This window comes from Bicyclus anynana, chromosome 11 (assembly GCF_947172395.1).
Source record: "Bicyclus anynana chromosome 11, ilBicAnyn1.1, whole genome shotgun sequence".
NCBI classification, from domain to species: domain Eukaryota; kingdom Metazoa; phylum Arthropoda; class Insecta; order Lepidoptera; family Nymphalidae; genus Bicyclus; species Bicyclus anynana.
Genome location: NC_069093.1, coordinates 14,512,039 through 14,537,509, shown reverse-complemented (window position 1 = coordinate 14,537,509; position 25,471 = coordinate 14,512,039). Strand labels below are relative to the sequence as shown.

Sequence of the window (25,471 nt, the reverse complement as noted above, 5' to 3'; positions counted from 1 at the left end):
GTAGTAGTAAAGTTGTCATCGAAATTTACGCGGACGAAGTCGCGGGCGTCCGCTAGTAGGCTATATTTTATATTGGTATCATATATATTAGCCGAGTTATCACAGTTTTTGTCATACAGGTCGGACTGAAAATCCTCTTAAACATACTTATTCGCATGCGCTGCCTTAACTATTGTGTAAAATTGAAATTAATGTATAGAGACTTTATGTATCTTTAAAAGTTCTACAAAAACGTCCGCGACACCATATATCTATCTTCTATATATTAGCAGATATAGTACCTTTTGTGTTTTAAAAATTATTAATTTTATATACTTAGGTTTACGTCATTATTTATACAACTAAACTTTAATCCTTATTAAAATAAATTATTTAATAATCACAAGGATTTTATGGAGATAAGATTTGCGATTATGGGGTAGTGGTAGAGTAGGGTAGGGGTAGTAGTAAAGTTGACATCGAAATTTACGCGGACGAAGTCGCGGGCGTCCGCTAGTGTATCATAAAAATCAATATATTTAAACCTAGTCATCATCCCCATTGTATATCTTTACCTTAGTACATACATACGCATCTATAATTTAAATTATTGAAATTATAATCAAATTTTGTGAACAATAAATAAACACGAATGGACAGAATCGTTGACCTAAATTACCATCTCGATTCACTAAATAAACTGTTGACGGAAATTACCTTTTCCAAATGTCAATAGGCATAATAACGAGAATACGAAGGGCCACAGCAATGTTCGTTATCGCCAGCGTATGTTTATTCGGTTTAAAGATATTTATTTCTCCAAAAAAAGAATGTACTGTTCACTTAACTTAGAGTTAACATATCGTCATTTTTGCAGACAGCATGCATTATTGTAACAAAATTTTAATTACATTGTTTTTTCAATATTTTGTCCAAGTTTGTGAGGATGTAGGATTTAATCGATTTCTTGAATGCTTTTATGTTGTTTAACTCCTTAATGGAGTTTGGCAGATTGTTATATAACTGAGCACCCTCACATTATTTATTATTATTCATAGGTATTCTCATTTCCTTTCAGTCCTACAAAACAGTTACAATAGATAGGGATGTTTGTCGTTATTGTATTACAAATTACTCCTTAGTTACTTACTGCTATAAAATATTAGAACTGATATTGATAATATAAGTTAATTTGTCCATAAGTCGCCTAACACTTTTTATATGTTAGCTGACCCGTTAAACCTTTTTCTGTCATCACGAAAAATTAGGGTGAAAATGCTTTACGACCTATTCTCACGCCTACATTCATACAGTCGAGCCGTTTATGAGAAGTGAGATCATGGACTGTGACACGAGATTTTTTATATTACAAAGGTAAATAAGATTTGAATCAACAAGCATGACAACTGAGCAAAATGCTGATTTATATTAATTGTTAAGTACCGGAAAGTTAATCAAAATTTTCGACAAAAACTACTTGAAAAATCGCACAACCGCTATTGCTACCGCTTGAGCGTTTGCGGAACTTATCGCTTGTAAAATATAGTAGGTAAGAACCTACTATATTTTACAAGCGTTAAGTTTATGGCCCCACCGTTAAACTGTTAACGAACATTCACTGTTATTGCATATTTCCTCAGTTCCCTTCATAATGCGGATGCTCGACTGCGTTATGTAAGGGAAGGTAGGCGTTTATTTGCTTGTGTGTGACCCTGTTTAATGTATATTTGATGGCTTTAGCATTAAAGTATAACTTAGGGTCATGACGTCATTATCATCAGCTAAGTAATGTCCCAGCAGGACGCGGGCCTGTACACATGCGGTGATTGGAGCTTAGAATCACCACGCTTCATCATGATAGGTTGGTGGGTTTAGTGTAACAAATTAAGAAATCCAAGATAGTATTAATGAGCGTGATAGCCTAGTGGATATGACCTCTACCTCCAATTCCGGAGGGTGTGGGTTCGAATCCGACCCAGGGCATGCACCTCCAACTTTCCAGTTGTGTGCATTTTAAGAAATTAAATATCATGTGTCTCAAACGGTGAAGGAAAACATAGTGAGGAAACCTGCATACCAGAGAATTTTCTTAATTCCCTGCGTGTGTGAAGTCTGCCAATCCGCATTGGGCCAACGTGGTGGACTATTGGCCTAACCCCTCTCATTCTGAGAGGAGACTCGAGCTCAGCAGTGAGTTGAATATGGGTTGATAACGATTATTATTGGTGAAACTATGAGGACAAAGTCTGATACCAATCTAGTGTTAGATATATTAAAATATTATGATTTGCTGGTCTACTTGCTTTTTATTATACATAGTCGTAGTGAAATTGCCTATGGAGGTTTGTTCATTAACAAAATGCTCCAGTTTTCAAGGGAAAGTGCTAACATAATATTTATGTTAATATATTTTTAATAAGTCTTCTGCGAGTACTTTCAAATACTACGCACATAGGCACACTAATTATTCAGTTACATATTGCATTTTTTTATATGTAACTATATATCTACGAAATAAGAGACACTAGTTATAGTGCCGCTAAAAAAAAAAAATTTTTTTTCGTAAATGTGTACTTTTACTTATATTTTTTAATTATTGAAATGTATTTGTTAGCAACTGTTTATATTTCGGGAAATATTATTATAATTTTATATCTACGTCATTATCAGTCCATTTTAATGGCCCACATCACCCTAAGGACTCAAAACAAACCTATGTTGGACCACAGAACACATAGTTGGACAAGGAATTTTCCAATTTATACTTATAGTGCATACCCTACTTAAAAACCTGATGCACGCCACTGGACCCACTACGCTACTGCTTGGGGGACTTAAGATGAAAATGATTTTGACTATTTAAAGATCATCATTTATTTCTTAATTATCTGCGTGTGTGAAGTCTACCAATCCGCATTGGGCCAGCGTGGTAGACTATTGGCCTAACCCCTCTCATTTTGAGAGGAGACTCGGCTCAGCAGTGAGCCGACTATAGGTTGATAATGATGATGATGAAAGATCAAAGATGTCAATGATAATGAGGTAAGGGGCCTAGCATCATCAATTAGCTAATTTCAGGTTGAGAAATTATACTGATAATTTAAAGAAACTAGAAAGAAAAGCGCAATATTTAACAGCCGATCCACGACTCGAACCCGGGACAACGCAATCCGAATATAGACTAACCACTTCACCAAGAAGGCAGTCTATTGTTTAGCTGTTAGCATATTAATAGTAGTATAGAATTGATATACTTTCAAGCATTCAAAACAAAATAACGGTTTAAAAAAAAAGAACTCTTCAATGTTATTGTTCGCGCTTGTCTATGGTCAGCCATTCGGTTCAGAAACCCGCGCACGACGCAGGCATCCAGATCGGGGGGCGACTAGACTCGTCGCTCGTCGGTCAGCGTAACGGTTGTTAACGGAAGCCTTTATTTACGTTCAAGAACACTATTAAATTGGCGCATCAAATCTGATAACAGTTCGCTCCTCAATTTGCAGCCATCTTTGTATAAAATCTATAATATAAATGTACTAGCGGATGCCCGCGACTTCGTCCGCGTGAAACTCGATGTAAACTTTCAACTACCCCTACCCTACCCCTACCCTACCACTACTCTACCCCTACCCTACCTCTACCCTACTCCTACCCTACCCTACCCCAACCCTACCCCTACCCTACCCCTACCCTACCCTACCCTACCCCTACCCTACCCTACCCCTACCCTACCACTACCCTACCCCTACCCCGTTTTCTAATTATTATTAATATGAACTTTATACAATAACAATAAAGCTCAAATTGACTACGTTTTAGTTACAAATCATTTGTATGGGAAAAAGAAAAGGGCTATTTTAGGGTTTTTGGCAAAAAATTAAAGTTTATAATTAACAAATAAAAAATAGGGGTTGATCGTAGAGGGGTGAAAAATTGAAAGTATTATGAGATTTTTTATTGTAAGTCATCAAAAAAAAAAAAAATTTTACCAAAAAAATTATAGTTTTTAATTAACAAATAAAATATAAGGGTTGATCGTAGAGGGGTGAAAATTTAGGGTTGTATGTATTTTTGTATGCTGTGTCATAAAAAAATAAAAACAAAAAATTTTGCCTAAAAAATATAAAAAAAAAATTTAGGGGTGGACTACCCTTAACATTTAGGGGGATGAAAAATAGATGTTGGCCGATTCTCCACCCTGGCCGACAATCACGCTAAGGATCACAAAAATGGGTCGAGTCGTTTCGGAGGAGTTCAAGTTCGAACACCGCGACACGAGAATTTTATATATTAGGGATAGAGAAATAACTACCCACTGAGATAATCAATTACTTTGAGCTGACAGCGTAGTGATACTATGAGGAAATAAGAGAGAACAAGCTCTGAGTAAAAACTGTCCTCAGTTATTACTGCCGTTTCATATTATTTATTCACATTATTAGTTATTTATTTACTTAGATTTACAAGCGTGGAATAACAGTAAAATTCGTAAATGGTAATTTATATATTGTATTGTAATCTATAGTAATATTATAAAGAGGTATTGTTTGTGAGGTTGTAGGGGATAATCCCTGGATCTACTGAACCGATTTTGAATATTCTTTTGCAAATAGAAAGCAACGTTATTGTTGAATGTCATAGGCTATATTTTATCCCCGTATTCTCACGGGGACGGAAACTACGCGCTTGAAACCGCGGGGCGTCGTGTCGGATAGTCAGCGATAAGGCCGTCTTTTGTATGCCGATCTCTTCTTTATGTTTTTATTTATCTTGTTATTGTCATTAAAATGTGCAAATAAAGTATATCTATCTATTTATTTATCTATCTATACCTACCTACTCTAATAATCTACTTGTCTTGGAAAATGGCATGTTTCATCAAATCAGAAAGAATAAAATCGTGAATTGTTTTATTTCCGGCCTTTATAGGCTGTGCGATTATAGTAATGTGAAGTTATTACTAGGTTGGTAATTAGTTAATTATGAATCAGTTAAAAATACAGATGTTAAGATATCTGTCAATATGCAAAATAATTAACTCCACAATGTTAAGTAGAAAATGCAACTTGATAAGTTACGCAACAGAAAACAGCGATTGCAATCTCTTCTGTTATTTATGCACTAAACTATTAATTTTTAAATTAAGTCCAAAGACTATTCGAAAATAGAGATACATATTAAAGCTGGGACGATTCAAAACCACGGTGAATTCGTGCTCTATTTATAACTTCAATAACTAATTAAAAATGCAATAAAATGGTTTTTAGCAAATACTGCTATTCTCTGCGAAAAACTGTTCGTTCCCCTTACTCTACAATGTTACCTACACCTTTTTCTATGAATTACCTGTGAATGAGAACTATTATTATTATGTAGGTATTAGCGGACGCCCGCGACTTCTTCCGTGTGCAATTCAGTTTTTCACAAATCCCGCGGGAACCATGGGTATATTCAGGACGAACAGTATTTATTTTATTTTTATTTATTTATACTTTATTGCACAAAATAAAACAAAAACAATAACAAAGGAAAACATAGAAAACAAGTATGTGCAAAGGCGGTCTTATTGCTTATAGCAATATCTACCAGACAACCTTTGGATAAAGGAATTAATGTAATTAAATGCGGGATAGTGCAACAAAAAAAATATATATATAATAATTAAAATAGTATATTTATATATAATACATGTATAAATATAAAATATACATAATATATAATAAAATAAATAAATAAATATATAATAAAATAAATATATAAATATACCTGAGTAATAATTATAAAGAACCTACGAATTACAACTATACAGGTAATATTTGAATAAACGACTTTTAAAAGTTCCCAGTGTCTTTGAATTACGTATTTCATAAGGAAGACCATTCCAGAGAGTAATTGATGTACGTGTAAATGACTTATTATAGAACTTAGTGTGGCTAGGAGGAACATGCAACCGACTGTTTGTACAAGCTCTCAAATTTTGGCGCTCAGTATTTGAGCCATGAAAAGAAAATTTCTGTTTTAAATAAGAAGGAGTGCAAGGATGATAAAGGATGGAGTATAAAAGAGACAGAATATGCAGTTTACGACGTTGTCTGATAGGAAGCCATTTCAGACGAGCACGATATTCAGATATGTGATCAAACTTGCGTAAACAGAAGATGAATCTAATACACATATTCTGAAGACGCTCAAGTTTGTTGAGCTGTTCTTCAGACAAGTCAGGATAGGAAGAGTCGGCATAGTCTAAGAGTGGAAGAATAAGAGAATGCGCTAAGGAAATTGTATGTGTTAATCCAAAAAAAAAAAATCTTTTACCATTCCAAATTTCAGCCAACTCGCTTCAGTAGCCGCAGCGCAAAGGAGGAACAAACATACACACTTACAAACAAACTTTCGCCTTTATAATGTTAGTGTGATGTGATGTAACTATATGTCGTTATTTTTTCAAGAGTTTGTTAACCAGTGGTGCGTCTATTTTTACTCTAGTCTTTGCAAAGATTTGATATACTACGGCTGTGTATGGCACGCCGCAGTCACGCCCGCTGAGCGTCCGTACCCAGCGCCTTGTTAATGTAACTGTACCAATTACGTACTAATTAACTGTACGATTGAATTGCAAATTATGGCGATACGAGAATTTCTAGAATATTTTCTGTCACAAATGTTTAGTGTAATGTTAGTTTCGCTATGCTAATAAGGAGGACCAAAGTTTGCGTTTACAGTTAAGAGTCACGAAACTGTGCATTTGAAATCCAAAATTCAAATTAGTTTCTTTTACCTAAGTAGGACCCCGCATTATCAAGCGCAGTGTTGGCCGACCCCCCACCAGGTAGACTGACGACATCAAGCGAGTCGCAGGGATTCGTTGGATGCAGGTGGCTCAGTATCGTGATGTTTGGAAGTCCTTACAAAAGGCCTACGTCCTGCAGTGGACGTCCATCGGCTGATATGATGATGATGATGAAGTAAAATCAATTTCCAAGCACCTTTAAAAGGTGGTTGTTTGAACTGGCAAATCTTACAGAAAGCAGTTCTGTTTTCATAGAAAAAACATATTGAATACCTACCTACCTTAAATTGAATAGAAAATAGAATATAAAAGTAAATAAAAAGAAGAATAAGTGCTGACGTTCTTAAAGCTAAATTACGAAATTTATTGGTATTCTCGAATGACTAAGTATTAGTAAATATATGTTGTCTTACATTAAATAATCAATATTTGCTGTATTAAAATGCGAAAATTTTTACAATTTTAAAAAACCAATAGATGACCGCATCTCTATTCGCGTGAAACTTTGTTCTTTACAAATCACGTGGATTTTCCCGGAACATGTATTAATTCATGTGTAAATCAAGGATATAATTACTATGACTTTCGCTTCCTATATTTTTAATTGACTCTACCAATTTACCATGACTCCTCTGTAAAAATTATAACAACTGGACGTTGGGGTCCCATATTGCTAGAATGGCGACCCCGCAAAGGAAAGCGCAGTGTTGGTCAACCCCCAACTAGGTGAACCGAGGATATCAAGCGGGTTGCAGGGAGCCGCTAGATGCTAACGGCTCGAGACCGATGTTCTTGAAAGTCCATGCAAGGGGCCTATGCCCAGCTGTGGACGTCTATCGGCTGATAATGATGATGAATGATAAGTTTTTCTTTCAAGAATTTCTCAGTAGGAGCTTTGAGTTGGAAAAAATGGCAAATAATGGAAGTAGAAACCTCCTTGCCTGAGAAAGCACTGAAGCGGTCGTCTTTGATCTGTCTTACTTTGATCTCGGTAAACCCTAGTTAGGTACCTACAATTAGACTATGAGATCAAAGAGAGTGCACCAGTGCTTCCAAACATACTGGTGCACTACAATAACTTCTGCTATGGCCAGTCTCAACATCACATTGGATGCTGTAGCCGAAACTCGGTCGGGAGAACAATATTATGTAATTCTTTAATTCGAAAAGGTATTGGTATAGTTGGATACAATTTTTATGACGTCTCCGAAATAAGGTGCGGCTAACACTACTAAAACCAACGCGCCTCTGGGGTCACCGCTGATACCTAAAATCTTGTATTGTGTTCGGAATGCATCCGACTGTACTTAGTTTCCTTTTATATATGAAACGAAGAGACATCTTTATATGTACCACTTTACTTGCGTAACAACCTAAATAGCTATAACATCGTAAAAGTACTCGGTAATATATTCTTTATTACCTACCGATCCTGTTTTGTTTCATAATACGTAGTTAACTTGTGCTTTCAAAAGTGAAGTCGAACATACAAATAACACCTAATAATTGTACATTTTTGTTATTATAAGTACCTACCCATAGTTAGAGAGCCGTGATAGCCCAGTGGATATGACCTCTGCCTCCGATTCCGAATAGTGTCGGTTAGAATCCGCATGCAACTCCAACTTTTCAGTTGTGTGCACTTTAAAAAATTTTAATAAAAAAATTCAACCGACTTCCAACTCAAAAATTAGCCTAAACTAAAAAGCAAAAAATAACATCTTACCTATGTGCTACCTTCTAATCAGTTTGAAGGCGGAAGGCTTGGCACCGCCTTCAAACTGATTTTTAATTTTTAGTGTTAGCACACCTACTGAGTGTAACCAAAACTGATACTAATAACCTTCGAGAAGTTCTCTTCATTGTCCTTCGTCTTCAATACCAGACCCTTAATTCAGTCACAACCCATCTAGGTGGAAAGTTCTCAGCAATACAAATTCATAAAGTCCCAACAAAGGTAGCTACTGTGAACCGTCGAGGAGTTACCTTAACTCTCCTTCATCTTCGTCACCAGATGATATAGTTAAACATATTGAAATTCTGTCGATTACAAATGGAATTCATTTTTCTCCACCTTAAGACCTTTTCATATCTATAATAATATAATAAAGCTGAAGAGTTTGTTTGTTTGAACGCGCTAATCTCAGGAACTTCGAGTCCGATTTGAAAAAATCTTTTAGTGTTAGATAGCCTATTTATCGAGGAAGGATATAGGAATAAGAATTATATATTATCCCCGTATTCCTACGGGAACTAGTGTAAATATAATTGTATTAGGCTATAATTAGATAATACTAGCGGACGCCCGCGACTTCGTCCGCGTGTATCTCGATGTAAACTTTCAACTACCTCTACCCTACCCCTACCCTACCCTTAGGGGTATAAAAAATAGATGTTGGCCTATTCTCATAGATACCGGATAAACACAAAAAATTTCATCAAAATCGGTCAAGCTGTTTCGGAGGAGTATGGCAACGAAAACTGTGACACGAGAATTTTATATATTAGATTATAATATGGGGACTGGACCTTGCACTGGGTAAAAAGCCAGTTTAAGCCCGCCAACTCGCATTGAAGCAGCGTTGTGGTTCTAAGCTCTATTCTCTCCTATAAAGAGGCTAGAACTGTAATGGGTTCTATAAACTGGCTAATAACAGTGAGATCACAAACATAAGAAAACTCATATTGAGCTACTTATATAAATAAATTAATTTCGTTAACAAAACTTTACAAACAAAATAACGCCTGTCATGCTACATAACTTATCGAATGTATTAAGTAACTTCGGAAGTAGGAAATATCAATTTTAATATTTAACCAAACACTCCGCTCACTCTATTCAGCTGAATCATCGTTGAAATAACTTTATTTTGTTTTGTTGGACATGCTCATAGAGCCAAGCAATGATATCAAATACTGTTAGATGTGTTACTAGCGCATGAAAAATGAGGCGCTCAAAAGAGGAAATTTATACACAATTCAATGTTAGTTGTGGTCAACAACGAACGTTATTTATACAAATAATACCTAAATATCGTCTACAATGTCGAGTTGTGTGTTCAGGAAGTGTAAAAACAATATATACAGAAATATATTCAAAACAAAATTGTGCATATGTGCTCGCTGGCTCGCTATTGTAGCCGTATTATTCGGATCACTTTTTGCAGTAATTTTGTAGGGACGTAACCGATCTATAGTATAAAATTATCATTGGAGCCAAGTTGTAAATTAGTTTAGTGCTGTAATGTGATTGCAATAGAAGGAATTCCTATTTAAATGTAAAAATTCTTGTAATACTTTATGTAAGTTCATAAAGTATTTCCATCTATTATGTAATCCATGACCGAATTCTAAAAAGGATGTTTTCTTTTCGACCCACATACATATCTATCAGTGGCGAAGGATAGAATTTTGACTAAGACAAGCCGTCCCAAAAAAAAGGAAATTCATACCTCTTGATACAAACTTCGATTTGTCATACATCTATACATATTGTATATTCATTATTACAATAATGAATATGTATGTATGGATTTTTAAAAGGTAACCCGGCGGGAATTAGCCTGTATGGACTCTCCGCCACTGATATCTATATTTATATTTCTTGGTAATTTTGTTATAAACTTATGGTTTTTTGCCTGTTGTCCTTTTCCTTATAGTTTGTGCAAGAAATACAAAAGAATATACATATTGCTGCTGTTGAGTTGTAGTGGGACTAACGAAAAAGGAATCGATTTAAAACTTATATGTAGGTAGATTTTTTAAAGAATATTCGCTCTTGTTTTATAAATTTGATGAATTATCTCGTTCATCTGCAGATGGTCAGAAAGACTGTTAATTAGTAAGTGAAGAATCTTCATCATCATTAACAACCCATATTCGGCTCACTGTTGAACACAAGTCTCCTCTCAGAATGAGAGGGATTAGGCAAATAGTCCACCAAGCTGGCCCAATGCGATTGACAGATTTAACACACATATAAAATTGAAAACATTGTAGCACAATATGCAGTTTTCCTCACGATGTTTGTTCTTCACTGTTTGAGACAAGTGATATTTAATTTCTTAAGATGCACATAACTGAAAAGTTGGAGGTGTATGTCCCGGACCGGATTCTACACCCTTCGAATCGAAGGCAGAACTCATGTGCACTTTGCTGTCAGGGCTTTTAAGTGAAAAATAGTTAAAATTAAACACTAATAATAAATACAATAGTCAGAAAAGTTTAGTCAAAAAAGACACCTGCATCTTATGTCTCCTTGCAACTGGCTTGAAGCGGCTTAAATCAATTCAGTTTAATATTTTTAATATTAAACTGAGTTGATTTAAGTCTCGCAATTAAGATTTAAGTACTCGCAATTTTAAAACCAATCTCTTTCGCTGGCTGTGTAGTGAAACATTTTATTCAGTACATGAATTTCTTGCTAATAAATTATAATCATTGTCTGACATTCTAATATTACGAGTAATGCTTGACTTTTTTTAATCTATAATTATTCTATTTTTTAATTATTATTTATCGTGTTTTATGTACTCTGACGTATACTAAATTTCGTTTTGACATGTATAATTTTATGCATATTTCAAATTTAAATTGTATTACTTATTAAAAACAAATGTATGATTGTGGGTAAGTAATATATACTCAAACAATTATATAAATTGTAAAATTTGCGCGCCATTTATATGGCAATACACTGTGACTTTATATTTTGTATGTCCATCCTGTATGTTTATTAAGTGTAATTAAGGCAATTAAAGTTCATTTCATTTCAATATAAATCAGCTTATTTAATCAACTCTCGTCAGGGGTTGCCTGGTAGAGATTACTTATAATAATAAGGCCGCCTTTGCATGCTAAGTTTAAATTATCTTTTTAATGTTTTAATTAATAATTGTATTTTTGTGTGCAATAAAGTATTTCTTCTTCTTCTTCTCAGCAACCTGTAAATGCACATACCTGCGAGTACTGCAGTACGAACTCAGCGATGAGCGCGTGAGCGTGGTGGGCGAGCGGCACTTGCAGCGTGACGGGCGCGTCGCGCGCCGGCGTCAGTTGCAGCGTGGCGGGCGCCGGCGCCGTCGCGCGCAGCCCGCCCAGCGGTATCGAGCGACGGGTCATCAGCCCTGACGGACCTGGGGGATGACACTAGGATTCAACTAAACGAACCAAGGAACTTGTATATGCCAAAGGTACAGGGTACATGAAAACAAACAACTCTGCTTTCTTTCTTCAAGACAGGATGCCTTGCCAGAAGAAAGCAGCAACGTAAGTAATAAAATGAATTATGATTATAACAATCTTGAAACAGCTCTTTGGAAGTATCTGCTTTTTAAGACGGTGATATAAAGCCTGGATTTAATGCCTACAATATTCTAGACAACCATGTTGATTGGCAACCGAAATAATTTTGCGGTAGTACCTTCAACTCAGTACTAAACAAAAAGTCAAAAGAAATTCAAAATTCATTTATTTTAAATAGACTTAGTTTACAAGCTCTTTCGAAACGTCAGGTAATATTCAACTTAAAATAATAGTGATAATAATTATTCGATAAATTAAAATTAAAATTACCGCCCGCAACTGTTTGACTAAGGCCTAGTTCGGACTACTTTAGTATTTTAGTCGAGTTCAAACAATTTTTAAATTTACCGTCAAAAGTTGTTCGTACTTGACTAAAATACTAAAGTAGTCTGTTCGACGTCTTAAGATCATTGCATACAGAACGGGTTCAGAACGTTGACAGTCGATGATGCCAACAAATGCCTCCGCTAGTAGTACTTTATGTCAAACAATACTTCTAAAACTGTCTCAACCGAGATACAAACCGTCACACATACAGCGAGCTTAAAGCCCACTTCCCTATAAAGCACTAACCTTTGACGCCAATAGTAACAGCGGTATGCGACACAGCAAGCACAGCGTTCTCGCCCGGCGGGACGCGCGCCGAGAACAGCCGCGCGAAGTAGAACGGCCATTCGCGCGCCATCTCCACCGCCTGCCGCTTGGTGTGCGCGCGGGCCGGCCCGCTCTGCGCGCGCAGCCACGCGCCGCCCGCGCGACGCTCCGACGTACTGATACGCAGCGACGGCGTGGTTGATGTTATATCGTGCACAATCTGTTGGAGAATGTTCGGTTTTCAATATCATAAACTCATCATCACCGTTTGAGACACGTGATATTTAATTTCTTATAATGCACACAACTGAAAAGTTGGAAGTCCATGCCCCGGATCGGATTCGAACACACCCCCTACGGAATCGGAGGCATAGGTCATATCCACTGCACTGGGCTATCACGATGTTCGGCTTTAACCCACTTAAAAAAGGAGGAGTTTCTTAAGTCAGCTGGTTTTTATTTGTATATTTGATTTGATACATGATTTTAACATTTTTAAAATTATTTTTGTGTTACAAGAATCTTCCCTAACCAATAATGAATCAAAATAAAACTTGTATGACATACCTAGGTGGTCAATGGTTTGTTATGAGTATAGATAAAAGATAAACAGTATCTTACCTGTGCATACAGCAAGTCAAGTATGGCAGGATCATTATACGTCTCTAATGGTGTAAAGACTTCTTTCCTCACTCGTAGTTTCCAAGGTACTCGTGAGTATGTGAGGAATGAGCGATCCGACGGTAGGAACGCTGCTGGCGCGGGAGCATCACCTGAAACAATACATTGGATATCAATCTGTACTATTTTCCATTTTCCTCACTAAAGTGACTAGTGAATGAAAAATTTGTGTGTTGCACAGTTGAATAATATTAATGATTTTAAACTTATTTAAATATCGACATTAAAAATATTTTTTATCGTAGTATGTACCCGTTTAAATAATATTTTTTATACAATTATAATAATTTATTATATATAATCATCATCATCATCATCATCATCATCATCATCATCATCATCATCATCATCATCATCATCATCATCATCATATCAGCCGATGGACTTCCACTGCAGGACATAGGCCTTTTGTAGGGACTTCCAAACATCACGATACTGAGCCATCTGCATCCAGCGAATCCCTGCGACTCGCTTGATGTCGTCAGTCCACCTGGTGGGGGGTCGGCCAACACTGCGCTTACTAGTGCGGGGTCGCCATTCCAGCACTTTGGGACCCCAACGTCCATCGGCTCTTCGAACTATGTGCCCCGCCCATTGCCACTTCAGCTTCGCAACTCGTTGAATTATATATAATGAATAATATTAATTGTTTGCTTCTCATTTAGTAGTTGCTGACTACATTGTTTAATCTTAAAATCGCTTGAAATTCTATCAAGACACGCAAATAATTTTGTTGGGTGGTCATAATAAATGTTTCTGAATACTCACGTTCAATGTGCTCCGTTCTATCAGTGACATGTGTGGAAACTGACTGCCGTCTCTCTGCCTCCAGCTTCTTGTCTCGTTCCTTTTGAGCCATGTGCGTCTTGAACGTCGGCCGCTCGGTCCTCTTCAGCGTGTCTGCGTCATCTGGCGAGTACCGCCTGTCGCTCACTTCAGAGCGCGGGCTCTCCCTCGCCCGACCCACTAACATATCCCTGGAGTTCTTCCTACCGTCGTATCTCTCGAAATCGTCAAACACGGACGAACGTTTCCGTTCATAGTTGTCTTCGATATCGTTTTCCTCTTTTCTCCTTTCAGCTCTCGTAGGATGGATCTCGTATATTTCCGAAGCTTCTCTGCCGGAATAGTTGTCGCGCATATCGCGTCTGTTGTCCAACGTGGACTCCGAGTCCCACTCGTCTCGACTGAGTGGCCCTTTATCGCCGTTGTAACTTCTACCCTCTGACTCTTCTCCCCAGTCATCTTTGACCCGTCGTTCTCGACGGTCTGAAGTCAAGAATCGAGACGCTAGATCATCGCCCTGGGACGATTCGTTTTCGTCTTTTCTTCTCGAGCTCCAGTTGGCGAGGAATGCGTGCCGATCGTCAGCTTCTCTGTTTTGATGCACGCCAAATGTGTCTCTGTCGCGACGTAACTGGGCGAACGTAGAGGAAGCGTCGGGGACTTGACTAGGCGGCGGTGGGGCGGGCTTGTCGGGGGGTGACGGGGGAGTCATGGGCGGCGGCGGCGCCGGGCCGGGGGGCGCGGGAGGCAGAGGCGGAGGGGGAGCGTCCCATCTCATTACTCCGCCGAGTTGACGTTCGAGCATCAACTTTCTCGTATCCTCCAATTTGTTGACCGTGCGAGGAGTCTCGGCTGCTGACGATGTGCTCCTGACTGAATGATTGGCTGTGACCCGTTCTAAGCGCTGTCGCATTTCAGAGCTGAGTTTGAGTTTACCGACGCTACCCGGGGAAGGTCTTTGGGCTCCTATTTCAAAACTTCGCCGCGCCGTTCTTTGCGAAGGTGGCTCTCTCGATGCCGGGATATGGCCGTCGACTTCGAACTCTTCCCAATCAATACCAGGGGACGCCTCGGAGCGGGAGCGTCCTCGCGGCGGCTCGTGTTCGATGCCATTGGATTGCGCCTGCGGAGTGATCCTCCTTTGTATTTGACGCATTTTGAATTTGGTAAAATCCTGCGGTTGTTCTTGTCCGACTGCGTCTTTGGGCGGCGGCCACCTCCATTTTCCTATCCGAACCGTCTTAGCGCGACCGTACGGATCCATGAAAGGACGAACTTCAGAGGGATCCATGGCGTGCAGCGGCGGAGGCATCGGCGGCGGAGGAGGGGGCGGTGCTCCCGTGGACGAACTTTCGTTCGATTCTCTTCTGGATTTGACGACAGAGTTTCTCGGAGGTGAATGTATCTGAGCGTGCACGACGGTCGACGAGCGGACCGGTGACGTCGGCGCCGAATCAGTGGATTCCACAACTTGACCGGCCAATAGGGTTTGTAAAGCCTGATTTTGAGCCAAAAGCTGTTGTTGGATTTGAAGATTTTGAGCCATCGCATTTTGCAGAAAAGCCCGTTGTAAGTTTTGGTGGTAAGCGTTTATATCGACTGTGCCCGGGGGAGGTAAGTGAAGACCTAACGCAGCAGCTAACGCCTCGGGAGTGGCCGGCATCGCTGGCATCGACGGTGGCAGCGATATAGCGCCAAAGCTGAGCGCAGAAGTGTTCGCTCCCGACGTCCGTGGTGTCGCGCCCCCGCCTTTTATGGCACCAGAAAGGCCTTCGCCATCCGTTAACCTCTTCAGACTATCATTCATAAATATGGGATCAAAAAGATTTGTTATGTAGTCATCGACGGAATCAACGTTTGACTCTTTTCTACTACTGCTAGTGGTTTTGGCGTCTTCCTGTCCGCCGCCTTTGATGAGTCGCGACATCCTTTCAGGGTTGTTTAAAGCTTCTATCTGTTCGTTGTAGGAACAGCTGAGGACGTCGTCTATAAAGTCGGCGTAGCCTTTGCCGCCTTTGATGCTGGCGGCGAGGGAGCGTGCGTCGGAGAGCTCGTCGATGTTCGGGTCGAGGACGGGCGAGAACAGGTCGTCGAGGAACTGGTCGACATCGGACGCTTGGCTCGGCACGCGAACGCGACGTACGTGGGACGCTAAGCTCGGAGCTTCTGACGTGTCCGACATTGCTGATGATCTGTGACAGAAAAAACATATTGTATTCCCTAATTTTAAACATTTTACACTTAAAACTATCGTTTCCTAATTTAATCAAATCATCATGATACATCATCATCATTATCAGCCGATGGATATCTACTGCTGCACAACAACCTCTGTCTGTTTGAACTTCCAAACACCCTGGTCATCAGCATCCAACGGCTCTCTGCACCAGGTCTGCAACCAGGTCGATGTCGTCAGTCCGCCCAGTATGGGGTCGACCAACTCTGCGCTTTCCGATGATTGGTCGCCATAGCGCAACAGCAGCACCTTGGGACCCCATCGTCCATTGGCTCTTCGGGCTGTGCTCATTGTCGTTAATTAATTAAAATAATAATAAGCTACTCACCGAACACCGCCAAACTCCGAACTTTTCTCGATATAAGCTCGACTGGACTGCGAGCCTGCCGGGGCCCGCTTTCCAGCATATTGCGACTTTATGTACCGCGAGGGCATCTGACGCTGCCCGTATTCCGGCTCCATTCCTTTGCTACTGGTCACGCTAGGGGCGCCACCCAGTCTTTCCACGGAATGGTATCTATCATTGAGCCGTGATTGTGACAACCCTAAATCAGCCAGCTTCGTCGGTTGCGGCGCAGGGTTATCACCTAACAAATTGTCTAACGATCTACTCCGCACTTTGTCTGACGTCTGTTCGAAGTACCGCTCGTTCAACGCCGATTCCCGCGATAAGATATCGTGAGATATTTTCCTGGAGTAGTCATTCTGTTTTGTCAGCGTGCGGGATTCTTCTGGCTCTTTCCACGTACTTTCGGATGGCGTTTCCATCTTCCAGTTGTAATCCGACATGTTCTCGTCAATGGACTCTTGGAGTATTCGTTGTATACTCGGCGAACGTGACTTTGGTGGTTCTGGTGGCGGAACCTGTGACAATATTTTATATTACTGACAGATCGTAATAGATATTTATATATTATAGATAGTTAAGTTAATCTATCTACTTTAGATAAGTTACAGCTGTTTGTTTTCCCTAATAAATAAATAAAAAAAAAATACCATGAAAAAGTAGTAAAAATCGGTTTAAAGACATTTATTTCTCCAAAAAAGAACGTACTGTTCACTTAACTTAGAGTTAACATATCGTCATTTTTGCAGACAGCATGCATTATTGTAACAAAATTTTAATTACATTGTTTTTTCAAAATTTTGTCTAAGTTTGTGAAGATGTAGGATTTAATCGATGTCTTGAATGCTTTTATGTTGTTTAACTCCTTAATAGAGTTTGGCAAATTGTTATATAACTGAGCACCCTCACATAACATGTTTTTATTTCCATAGGTTTTTGTCTGTGGTCGCCAAATATTGATTTTATATTTATTCCTGAGATTGAGTTTGTTAGTTCTATGCTTAAATGTTATTGTAGAATGTAGTGGTAGGAGTGTAGGTCATGACTTTTTTAATTATGAGACAAGTATTGTATGTGTATAGTTGCGTGATATTATATATGACGACCTCCGTGGCGCAGTGGTATGCGCGGTGGATTTACAAGACGGAGGTCCTGGGTTCGATCCCCGGCTGGGCCGATTGAGATTTTCTTAATTGGTCCAGGTCTGGCTGGTGGGAGGCTTCAGCCGTGGCTAGTTACCACCCTACCAACAAAGACGTACCGCCAAGCGATTTAGCGTTCCGGTACGATGTCGTGTAGAAACCAAAAATGGATGTGCATCCTCCTCCTAACAAGTTAGCCCGCTTCCATCTTTGACTGCATCATCACTTACCATCCGGTGAGATTGTAGTCAAGCTAACTTTTAGAGAATAAAAAAAGGGACTTCGAACATCATGATCCTGAGCCGCCCGTATCCAGCGAATTCCTGCGATTCGCTTGATGTAAACCAGAGTTTCCAAAAAAAAAAAAAGATGAAATAAATAGTGATTGTTTACCTGTGGCCTCAAGGTGCGCTCGGTGTCGGCGGAGGAGGCGCGCGGCGGCGGCGCGGGCGGCGGCAGGCGCGCGGCGGAGGCCCGCAGCGGCTCGCTGCGCGCGCCCGCCAGCGCCGCCCACGTCTCCACCTCGCCCACCGCGTCCAGCGCGTACTCGCAGCCCGCCCATTCTGGTAACAGAATTCAATCCTTTGACAGCCTTCGTGGCGCAGTGCTATGCGCGGTGGAATCACAAGACCTCAATAGCTCAACGGTAAGAGCGGTTGGCATCATCACCGAGAGGTGGTGGTTCAATACTAGCCCCGTTGGTCTATTGTCGTACCCACTAGCACAGTCTTTCCGACTAGTTGGAGGGGAATTGATCATATTATAAAAAAATGGCTAATATTCTTTAAAAAAAAAAAAAGACTGAGGTCGGAGGAGAGTTCAATCCCCGGCTGGGCCGATTGAGGTTTCCTTAATACGATTTAGCGTTTTGGTACTATGTCGTGTAGAAACCGAAAGCTGAGCTGAAAGGGGTGTGGTTTTTCATCCTACTCCTAACAAGTTAGCACGCTTCCGTTTTAGATTGCATCATTACTTAAACTATCAAGTGAGATTGTAGTGAGGGGCAAACTTGTAAAGAATAAGAACTGATACTGAGTTTGTTTATTTGTTTGTTGGTTGGTTGGTTGGTTGGTTAAAGGCGCTAATTTCAGAATTTACTGGTTGGAATTGAAAAATTCTTTTCATTTTTCGAAATAGTCCATTCATCGAGAAAGGCTACATAGTATAACGTTATGACCGATAGAAACGAAGTAGCAATGAAAAATGTGGCGAAAGTGGGAAAATTATTCAACTTTTTTAACAGCTCAAAATCAGTGTCGCATGGTCCCAGCATTTTGCTTGTTTCATGCAGTACAATGCTCAGCTGGTACCTTTTCAAGCTTGTGATATTGACAGAGTGTTGTTTGATGTTGATACTTGAGTCTTGGTATTTAATTGCTCAGGTGGTTGACGCATCAGAACTACAATAGACGTCGCTGGGATGTTTTCGTCCACACTTACATAACGGTAAATTACTCTTGGGAATTATTCTTCTACAAAACGTTACACAAGGTCGGAAAAACGTGAAAAAAAAAACAAAATATGTGAAGTGCGACACAATTTAAAAAAGAAGTGTGTATGAGCTCTCCGACGCACGAATGGAGTTTACTGTTTCAGATCGACTGTCTAAATAGGTGTATGTTGCCCCGCAGCATACGTTATGTGTGTCTCAATACTTACGCCTGAAAAGTGAAAGTTGCACAACCGAGGAGCAGAAGGCCGCGGCGTGCGCGCCCGCCAACAGCGCTCGGTAAAAGGTGCGCAGAATAGGTTGCGCAGAAAAACGTAACGCTATCATTCGTTCATCGAATTTTACTGCCCATACCGGGGCTATATTTATGAAAAATCGATTCTCAACGAGTAAACTCCAAAAGAAAAAACATTTTTTTTTTCTGTCTTCTATTGCATGTGCTGCGTAATCGGTTAAAGATATGAAGCAATGACGTACCAGTCAGCTGTCCGTTGTGTTCGAGGGTGAGCGACCAGCCGCTGGCGTTGCGCGAGACACCGGCGGCGGCCAGCGCGCTGGCGGCGGCGCGCTCGCACGTCGTCCACGACTCCACGCACACCGAGTGCACCGTGTCTGTCACAATGAACAATGTTTTTATTTCTCACAAAGGAAAAGCCCAAAAAAGTCCTCTGATCTTAATATATAAAAGCGAAAGGTCATTCATCACAAAATCTTGAACAGCTTGAAAGCTTTAACAAAGCTGAAATTTGACAGGGAGATAGTTTTTAGTAAGGCCGGATTAAAGCAGTCTAAGACCGGAAAAAGCCGCGGGCGTCCACTGGCGCTACTCGATGATCACATAATAGTTGACATAGTTAGTCAATTTATAAAACTATAGTTGACATAGTTAGTCAATTTATAAAACTAAAATTTGACCTGGTTTCATCATACGAATGTATGTATAATGTAATAAATTTAAAGAAATGTTTAAATAGGAAATAACATTAACACGTAAATTTCCTACCTTCTACGAATTTTTGTTAACAAGCTGTAGTCAAACTTAATTACCTACCGTCATATAATCTGAGCGGCAAAGCAGGGCGCGCGCCATCCGCAGCGGCGCGCCACTCTAGCGTGGTGGGCGGAGCGCGGCGCGGCACTGTGGACACCCTCGCGGCGGCCGCCTCTGCGCCGCACAGCAACCGCAGCAGGCGCGCGCGCTCCGACCCGCTCGTGCGCTCCGATACCAGCCGGACTAGGTACCTGGCAATATTCATTTAGTAGTTACGACACGTTCTGTGTTGGGCTTAACATTAAAATATTATAAACTAGCAGAAACTCGCAAAATTCTCTTTCCCATAATAAAATATAGCCTTTTAATGTACATTTCTATTAATTAAAGATATTTTCAAATAGGTACACTAGTTTTGAGTTTATTCGTTACATAAAAAATACAAATCTTTCCTCTTAATAATACTAGTGTAGATAAGTAAAAATATACTGGCAACACAGCAAACTTTAATTCTCATAGCATTGTTTCCCTCCTACAGCAAATACAGTCCACATAGTCCTTCGAGCCGGATATGAACCAATGAACTACGCAAACTAAAATGCTACAAATTCTGGTTCTTGTTTGTTATTAAACAAATCTACGATTAAATGAAAGTCAAATACGTTTCTTGCATAAATATATTGACGGAATAGATAATATCGCTCACTCTTTAGTTCAATCGCAACGTAAGAGTTTACAATATGCCTGTCACTTGTTACGAGATATCTCGTGGCGGGAATATTAAACCTACTGGAGGCTATGCCATCATCTAAGGGTACATACTTGTGCAAGGCAGGTCCAGGTTGGAAGGCAGCGAGGCAGTGAGCCAGCAGCTTCATGACCCGCGGCCCCGCGTCCCCGCCCGCCTGGTTGCACAGCTGCACCAGGATCTCGTCCCGGAGACCGCGGGACGACAGACCACGCGACGCTATGTAGTCTGCTAACACCTGGAACAAAAGTCATATTTAGACAATGATTCTCTTACATTAGTAATTTATGCGGGGTCGCCATTGCTGCACCCCCGACCCCGCACTAGAAAGCGCAGCGCAGGGTCTGACGACATCAAGCAAGTCGCAGGGATTCGCTTGATGCAGGCGGCTCAAGATCGTGATGTTTGGTAGTCCCTATAAGAGGCCTATGTCCTGCAGTGGACGTTCAATGGCTGATATGATGATGTTAGAAATTTATGGGATAAGCAGATTGCCCAACTAATGGAAATACATCGCCTAACACAGTTCAGTAACAGAAACGATCGCTCTGGGTTTCTTACAACATGCAACCAAGAGCTGTCCGATAGAGACGATGGTTTTTCGGTTACAATTAGGCGGGCTGTAGTTGTGCTATCAACTTTAACTTTTTTAAGTTATCTACAAACTTACAATGTTTGGCGTAGTCGGTTCTACAATTTCCAATAAGGGTGTAAAAGAAAGGCTCTCCATGACCATGAGACCAGTCAACTTTTCGACAGTTAGAGGAATATGTATTTGCCTTGTTATTAGGCGTATACATGAAAATGTATTTAGTGTGATATCATTTCTTTTTGATCTTTTACGTTATACCTTTTGTCGGGCTTCGTTCCCAGCAGCGGACTCGTCGCACCATCTCAAAATCAATTTAAAAACTGCGACAGCATCATTGAAGTCTTGATCCCTAAAACATTTCAAAACCGTTATTTTCTTGGGTTCTACTTTTTATAGCGTTCTCAACTCAATTTATGAGTTAAAACAATGAAGTCAAACAATATGAGTATGTATTGAATAAAGATTCAGTATCTCCACTGTTAAACTGTGTTGGGGTTCCAAACACGCCTTTTATCTAAGAAGAGCCCACAAACATTTCAGCAATACCATAAAATTATTATTATCGTGTCAAACATTATCCCTCGATCAACAGACATTGGGAGCAACGTGGTGAGTCACTTCGAAACCCTGATCTTTTATTCAGACATTATTTACCCTATAACTAAGAGTAATATTAGATCAATGATTATTACAGCCTAGGGACTTGATTTAAACACCTACTATCTTTTGAAAGCCAAACTTCTGCTGAAGAAAGTAAAATATTATTATTTTTAAGCTACCCGCGTTAAACATGGTCATGATCCAAATCCCCTCTCATAAGAAAAAAGCACTGGGCCATGCAGTGGACCATTAAAACAAACTGATGATGATGAATAAAATAACCCTCACCGAACCGCAGCTTTGGACAGGAAGGGTTTAGTGATGGGGTGCTTCTTAGGGCTGAGCTGGCCGCCGTCCGCGAAGTACACGGAACTGAACTTGGAGAAGGCGAACTGCTGCAAGTCCCTCGGCAGCTGAATACGCTCCTCTTCTGCGTGCACCTCGCCCGACACCTGCAAGTATAGTCGGTTAGAAAACGCCATAAACTAAGATTCTAAGAGATTTCTATCAGAAAGAGAGAAAGGGAAAGAGAGAATCATTAATTCCTAACTAATATTATAAATGTAAATTTCTTTGATATACTTTCACGCGTAGACATCTAAACCTATTTTTAAAAATTCTCAAATGGAAAACCACATTATCAGCGAGTAACATAGTCTAATAATATGTGTCACTCTGTTAAAGGCGATAGCATTTCGCATAATACGAATTACGTTCCAGCGGACGCCCTACAGTTACACTAGCGTAGTACTCACTGCCGTGGGAATACAGGGACTTAAATAGCTTACGTTACTTGCTGCCAATGTAGCTTTCCACTAGTACTCAGTAAGTAGTTACGTTTTATTTACTACTTCAATAGCTCATGGAAATGAGAAAATATCGCAGTACTCGTCTCAATACAATGTCCTTAGACTAATAACCTTTAGACCCGCAACATCTAACAATTTTTCACTCTAACGTAAGCCACTTCTGTGAATATGTAAGAGATAAGCTAATTTCACTCGAGGATACGCACACAAGCGTACTTATCGTAGCGTTGATGCGTCGATGCGTTGAGGGCTCCCACTTCGGGGCACATAAAACGGTTTACGATTCCTGCACACTATCTATGTGTCATAAATCTAGTCTTACTTTAGAAATGTTCTTATCGGTGTGTGGTGGTTGCCACTCGTCGATCTTGGATAATATGAAAGCTAACTCGGCCGGTACTTCTAACACCTGTAGACTTTCTGCTTTGGCCTTTTGTTCTGCCGCTCGCCGTCTGAAAAGAACAAATAGATGTTATGAAAATAAATAAGTAATAATTTGAACACGTCAACTACACTGGATTCAGTATTCACAAACAGTGAAAAATAACACAACATAGAAACAGGAAAGCATGACACATTTCGCGAAATCGTCAACAATCAAGTTAGTGGTAGGGGTCACGACCCTCGGAATAATAATAAAAAGAGGAGGAGAGCTAATGATGATATAGCTTACTTGGCGGCCGCTTTCTGCGCTTCCAGCCGCCTCCTCATCTGCTCCTTCATAGCGCGGGTGCGTGCGCGCGCCCGCCGGCCGCGCACCAGCGCCTGCGCGCGCACTATGCCGCGCCGCACCGCAACAAAGCGCTGCCGCTCGCGCGCGCCCTTCCACCACGACTGGATGCGGACGGCGCTCTCGCGCATTTGCTGGTAGTGTTTCCTGTCACACAATACAATACAAATTAAAATTATTTACACAAATTTCTCCTCCGTTAAAAGTCCTTATTAATAAACGAGACATCACAATAGGAGTAACTAGTACCAAATTTAAAGAATTTAGCTGTGTTATACTGTTCGCGTTGTTGGTTGAATAAAGTAGTGTATTCACAGACTTCGCCTGCCTCGCTAAACTTCTAATTGTCGTCGTTTTTGACCGAATCAAAGGACACAAAGTGATCCGAGGTTCGAACACGAAGCGCCTCACTATACTACTCGGCTCACTTCACGACTTCGAAGCGTCGAGGCGAGCAGTCAGTGGCGTGCACTTCATATATGTAAAAATGCACTGCCTATCCAGGTGGAGTCATTAAGAATACGAACCTGTTATACTTAAATTGAAGAAGGAACTTTTCATTTTGCATACCTATTACCTATATATATTGTACCTGTGGCTACGCTTAGTAAAAGCCTTGTGCACGCCACTGCGAGTAGTGCATTTGAGGCTTCAGGGAAATTTCATAACTTAGTCAATCAGTCAATCAATCACCTGGCCAAGTATCCCCTAATCTGCGCCTGCAACAGCGTGGCGGCGGCGCGCAGCTTGTCAGCTCGACCTCGCTCCAGCGCGCGGTGTAGCGCCTCACGCACGAACACCCGCGCCGCACCCAGCTGGAAGTCTGCACCCACTGGAAAAGCACCCAAAACGCTTTATTAGAAACATCGTCATGTCTTAGAGTCGTTGCAAGCCCCTCAACAGAACTAGATAAATTAACTAGCTCTGTTATTAGTAATTTTATCTCTTAATGGGACCTCAGCGGTTTCGGACGAGCGCAGAAGCATCGCCTGATGGGCCCCGAAAGCTGAAGCAGTCTAAGAGATGGAAGCACCGACTCTCTGAGAACGTCCTCTGATAGTCAGCCCTGGGCTTAGAGGGCCGCTCGGAAAAGGTATTTTGGCCTGTGTGTATGTTAGTAGTGGTAGTAGGTAATATGGACATTTTCAAAGCTTCGCTTGACATTCTTAATTTGAAATTTTTCAATAGCGCTATTCTGAAACGATTTTATAACATCTACTATCTAAACTTTTTCAGTTAGAAAGAGAGAGATAGTAACGAAATCGAAACTAACGCTGTAGAGTTGTATAAATATCTCATACTACAGTTACGATTCTGGTAACACATGATGATGGTGACACGTCATCTAAATTTAAAATATCTAAAAAAAATTTACTCACTCAACACCATTGCTTTATAATCACTAGTGTGCTTCTTAACATTTTTCCATTTCATTTTCTTCATGAGTTTAAACATTTTTGATTGCCTATTGCTTCGCGACTGAGCCGAGAATGAAGAAAATAATTTACTCTGATAAGAGATCTATAATAGAACCTTTCGATAATTTCTATCAAAATTATTTCGATAGAGTAATTGTTTAGGTCATTATGTCGAAGATATCATATAATATGTAATTATGTTCTAGATAAGATAATCTTATCTAAAGGGTTTCATTTGTAACTTCTATAAATCATTCTGTTTATTTTGGAACAGT

The 25,471-nt window shown here is 40.2% G+C and overlaps 1 protein-coding gene across 2 annotated transcripts in view; it reads right to left on the bottom strand.

The window, feature by feature from the left end:
• The window catches only part of LOC112046503 (unconventional myosin-XV), a 128,573-nt gene that overhangs the window by 46,392 nt on the left and 56,710 nt on the right, over window positions 1-25,471 (bottom strand). For both annotated transcript variants that reach the window (XM_052884379.1, XM_052884378.1), the window contains 14 exons: window positions 24,472-24,610; window positions 23,722-23,925; window positions 23,371-23,500; window positions 22,528-22,691; window positions 21,898-21,988; window positions 21,122-21,285; window positions 20,360-20,550; window positions 19,786-19,920; window positions 18,252-18,421; window positions 16,699-17,234; window positions 14,117-16,326; window positions 13,289-13,440; window positions 12,647-12,887; window positions 11,729-11,904 (listed from right to left, as the gene is read on the bottom strand). In XM_052884379.1, coding sequence (XP_052740339.1) covers window positions 11,729-11,904; window positions 12,647-12,887; window positions 13,289-13,440; window positions 14,117-16,326; window positions 16,699-17,234; window positions 18,252-18,421; window positions 19,786-19,920; window positions 20,360-20,550; window positions 21,122-21,285; window positions 21,898-21,988; window positions 22,528-22,691; window positions 23,371-23,500; window positions 23,722-23,925; window positions 24,472-24,610 — 4,703 coding nt within the window. The remainder of the gene's footprint in view (window positions 1-11,728; window positions 11,905-12,646; window positions 12,888-13,288; window positions 13,441-14,116; window positions 16,327-16,698; window positions 17,235-18,251; window positions 18,422-19,785; window positions 19,921-20,359; window positions 20,551-21,121; window positions 21,286-21,897; window positions 21,989-22,527; window positions 22,692-23,370; window positions 23,501-23,721; window positions 23,926-24,471; window positions 24,611-25,471) is intronic.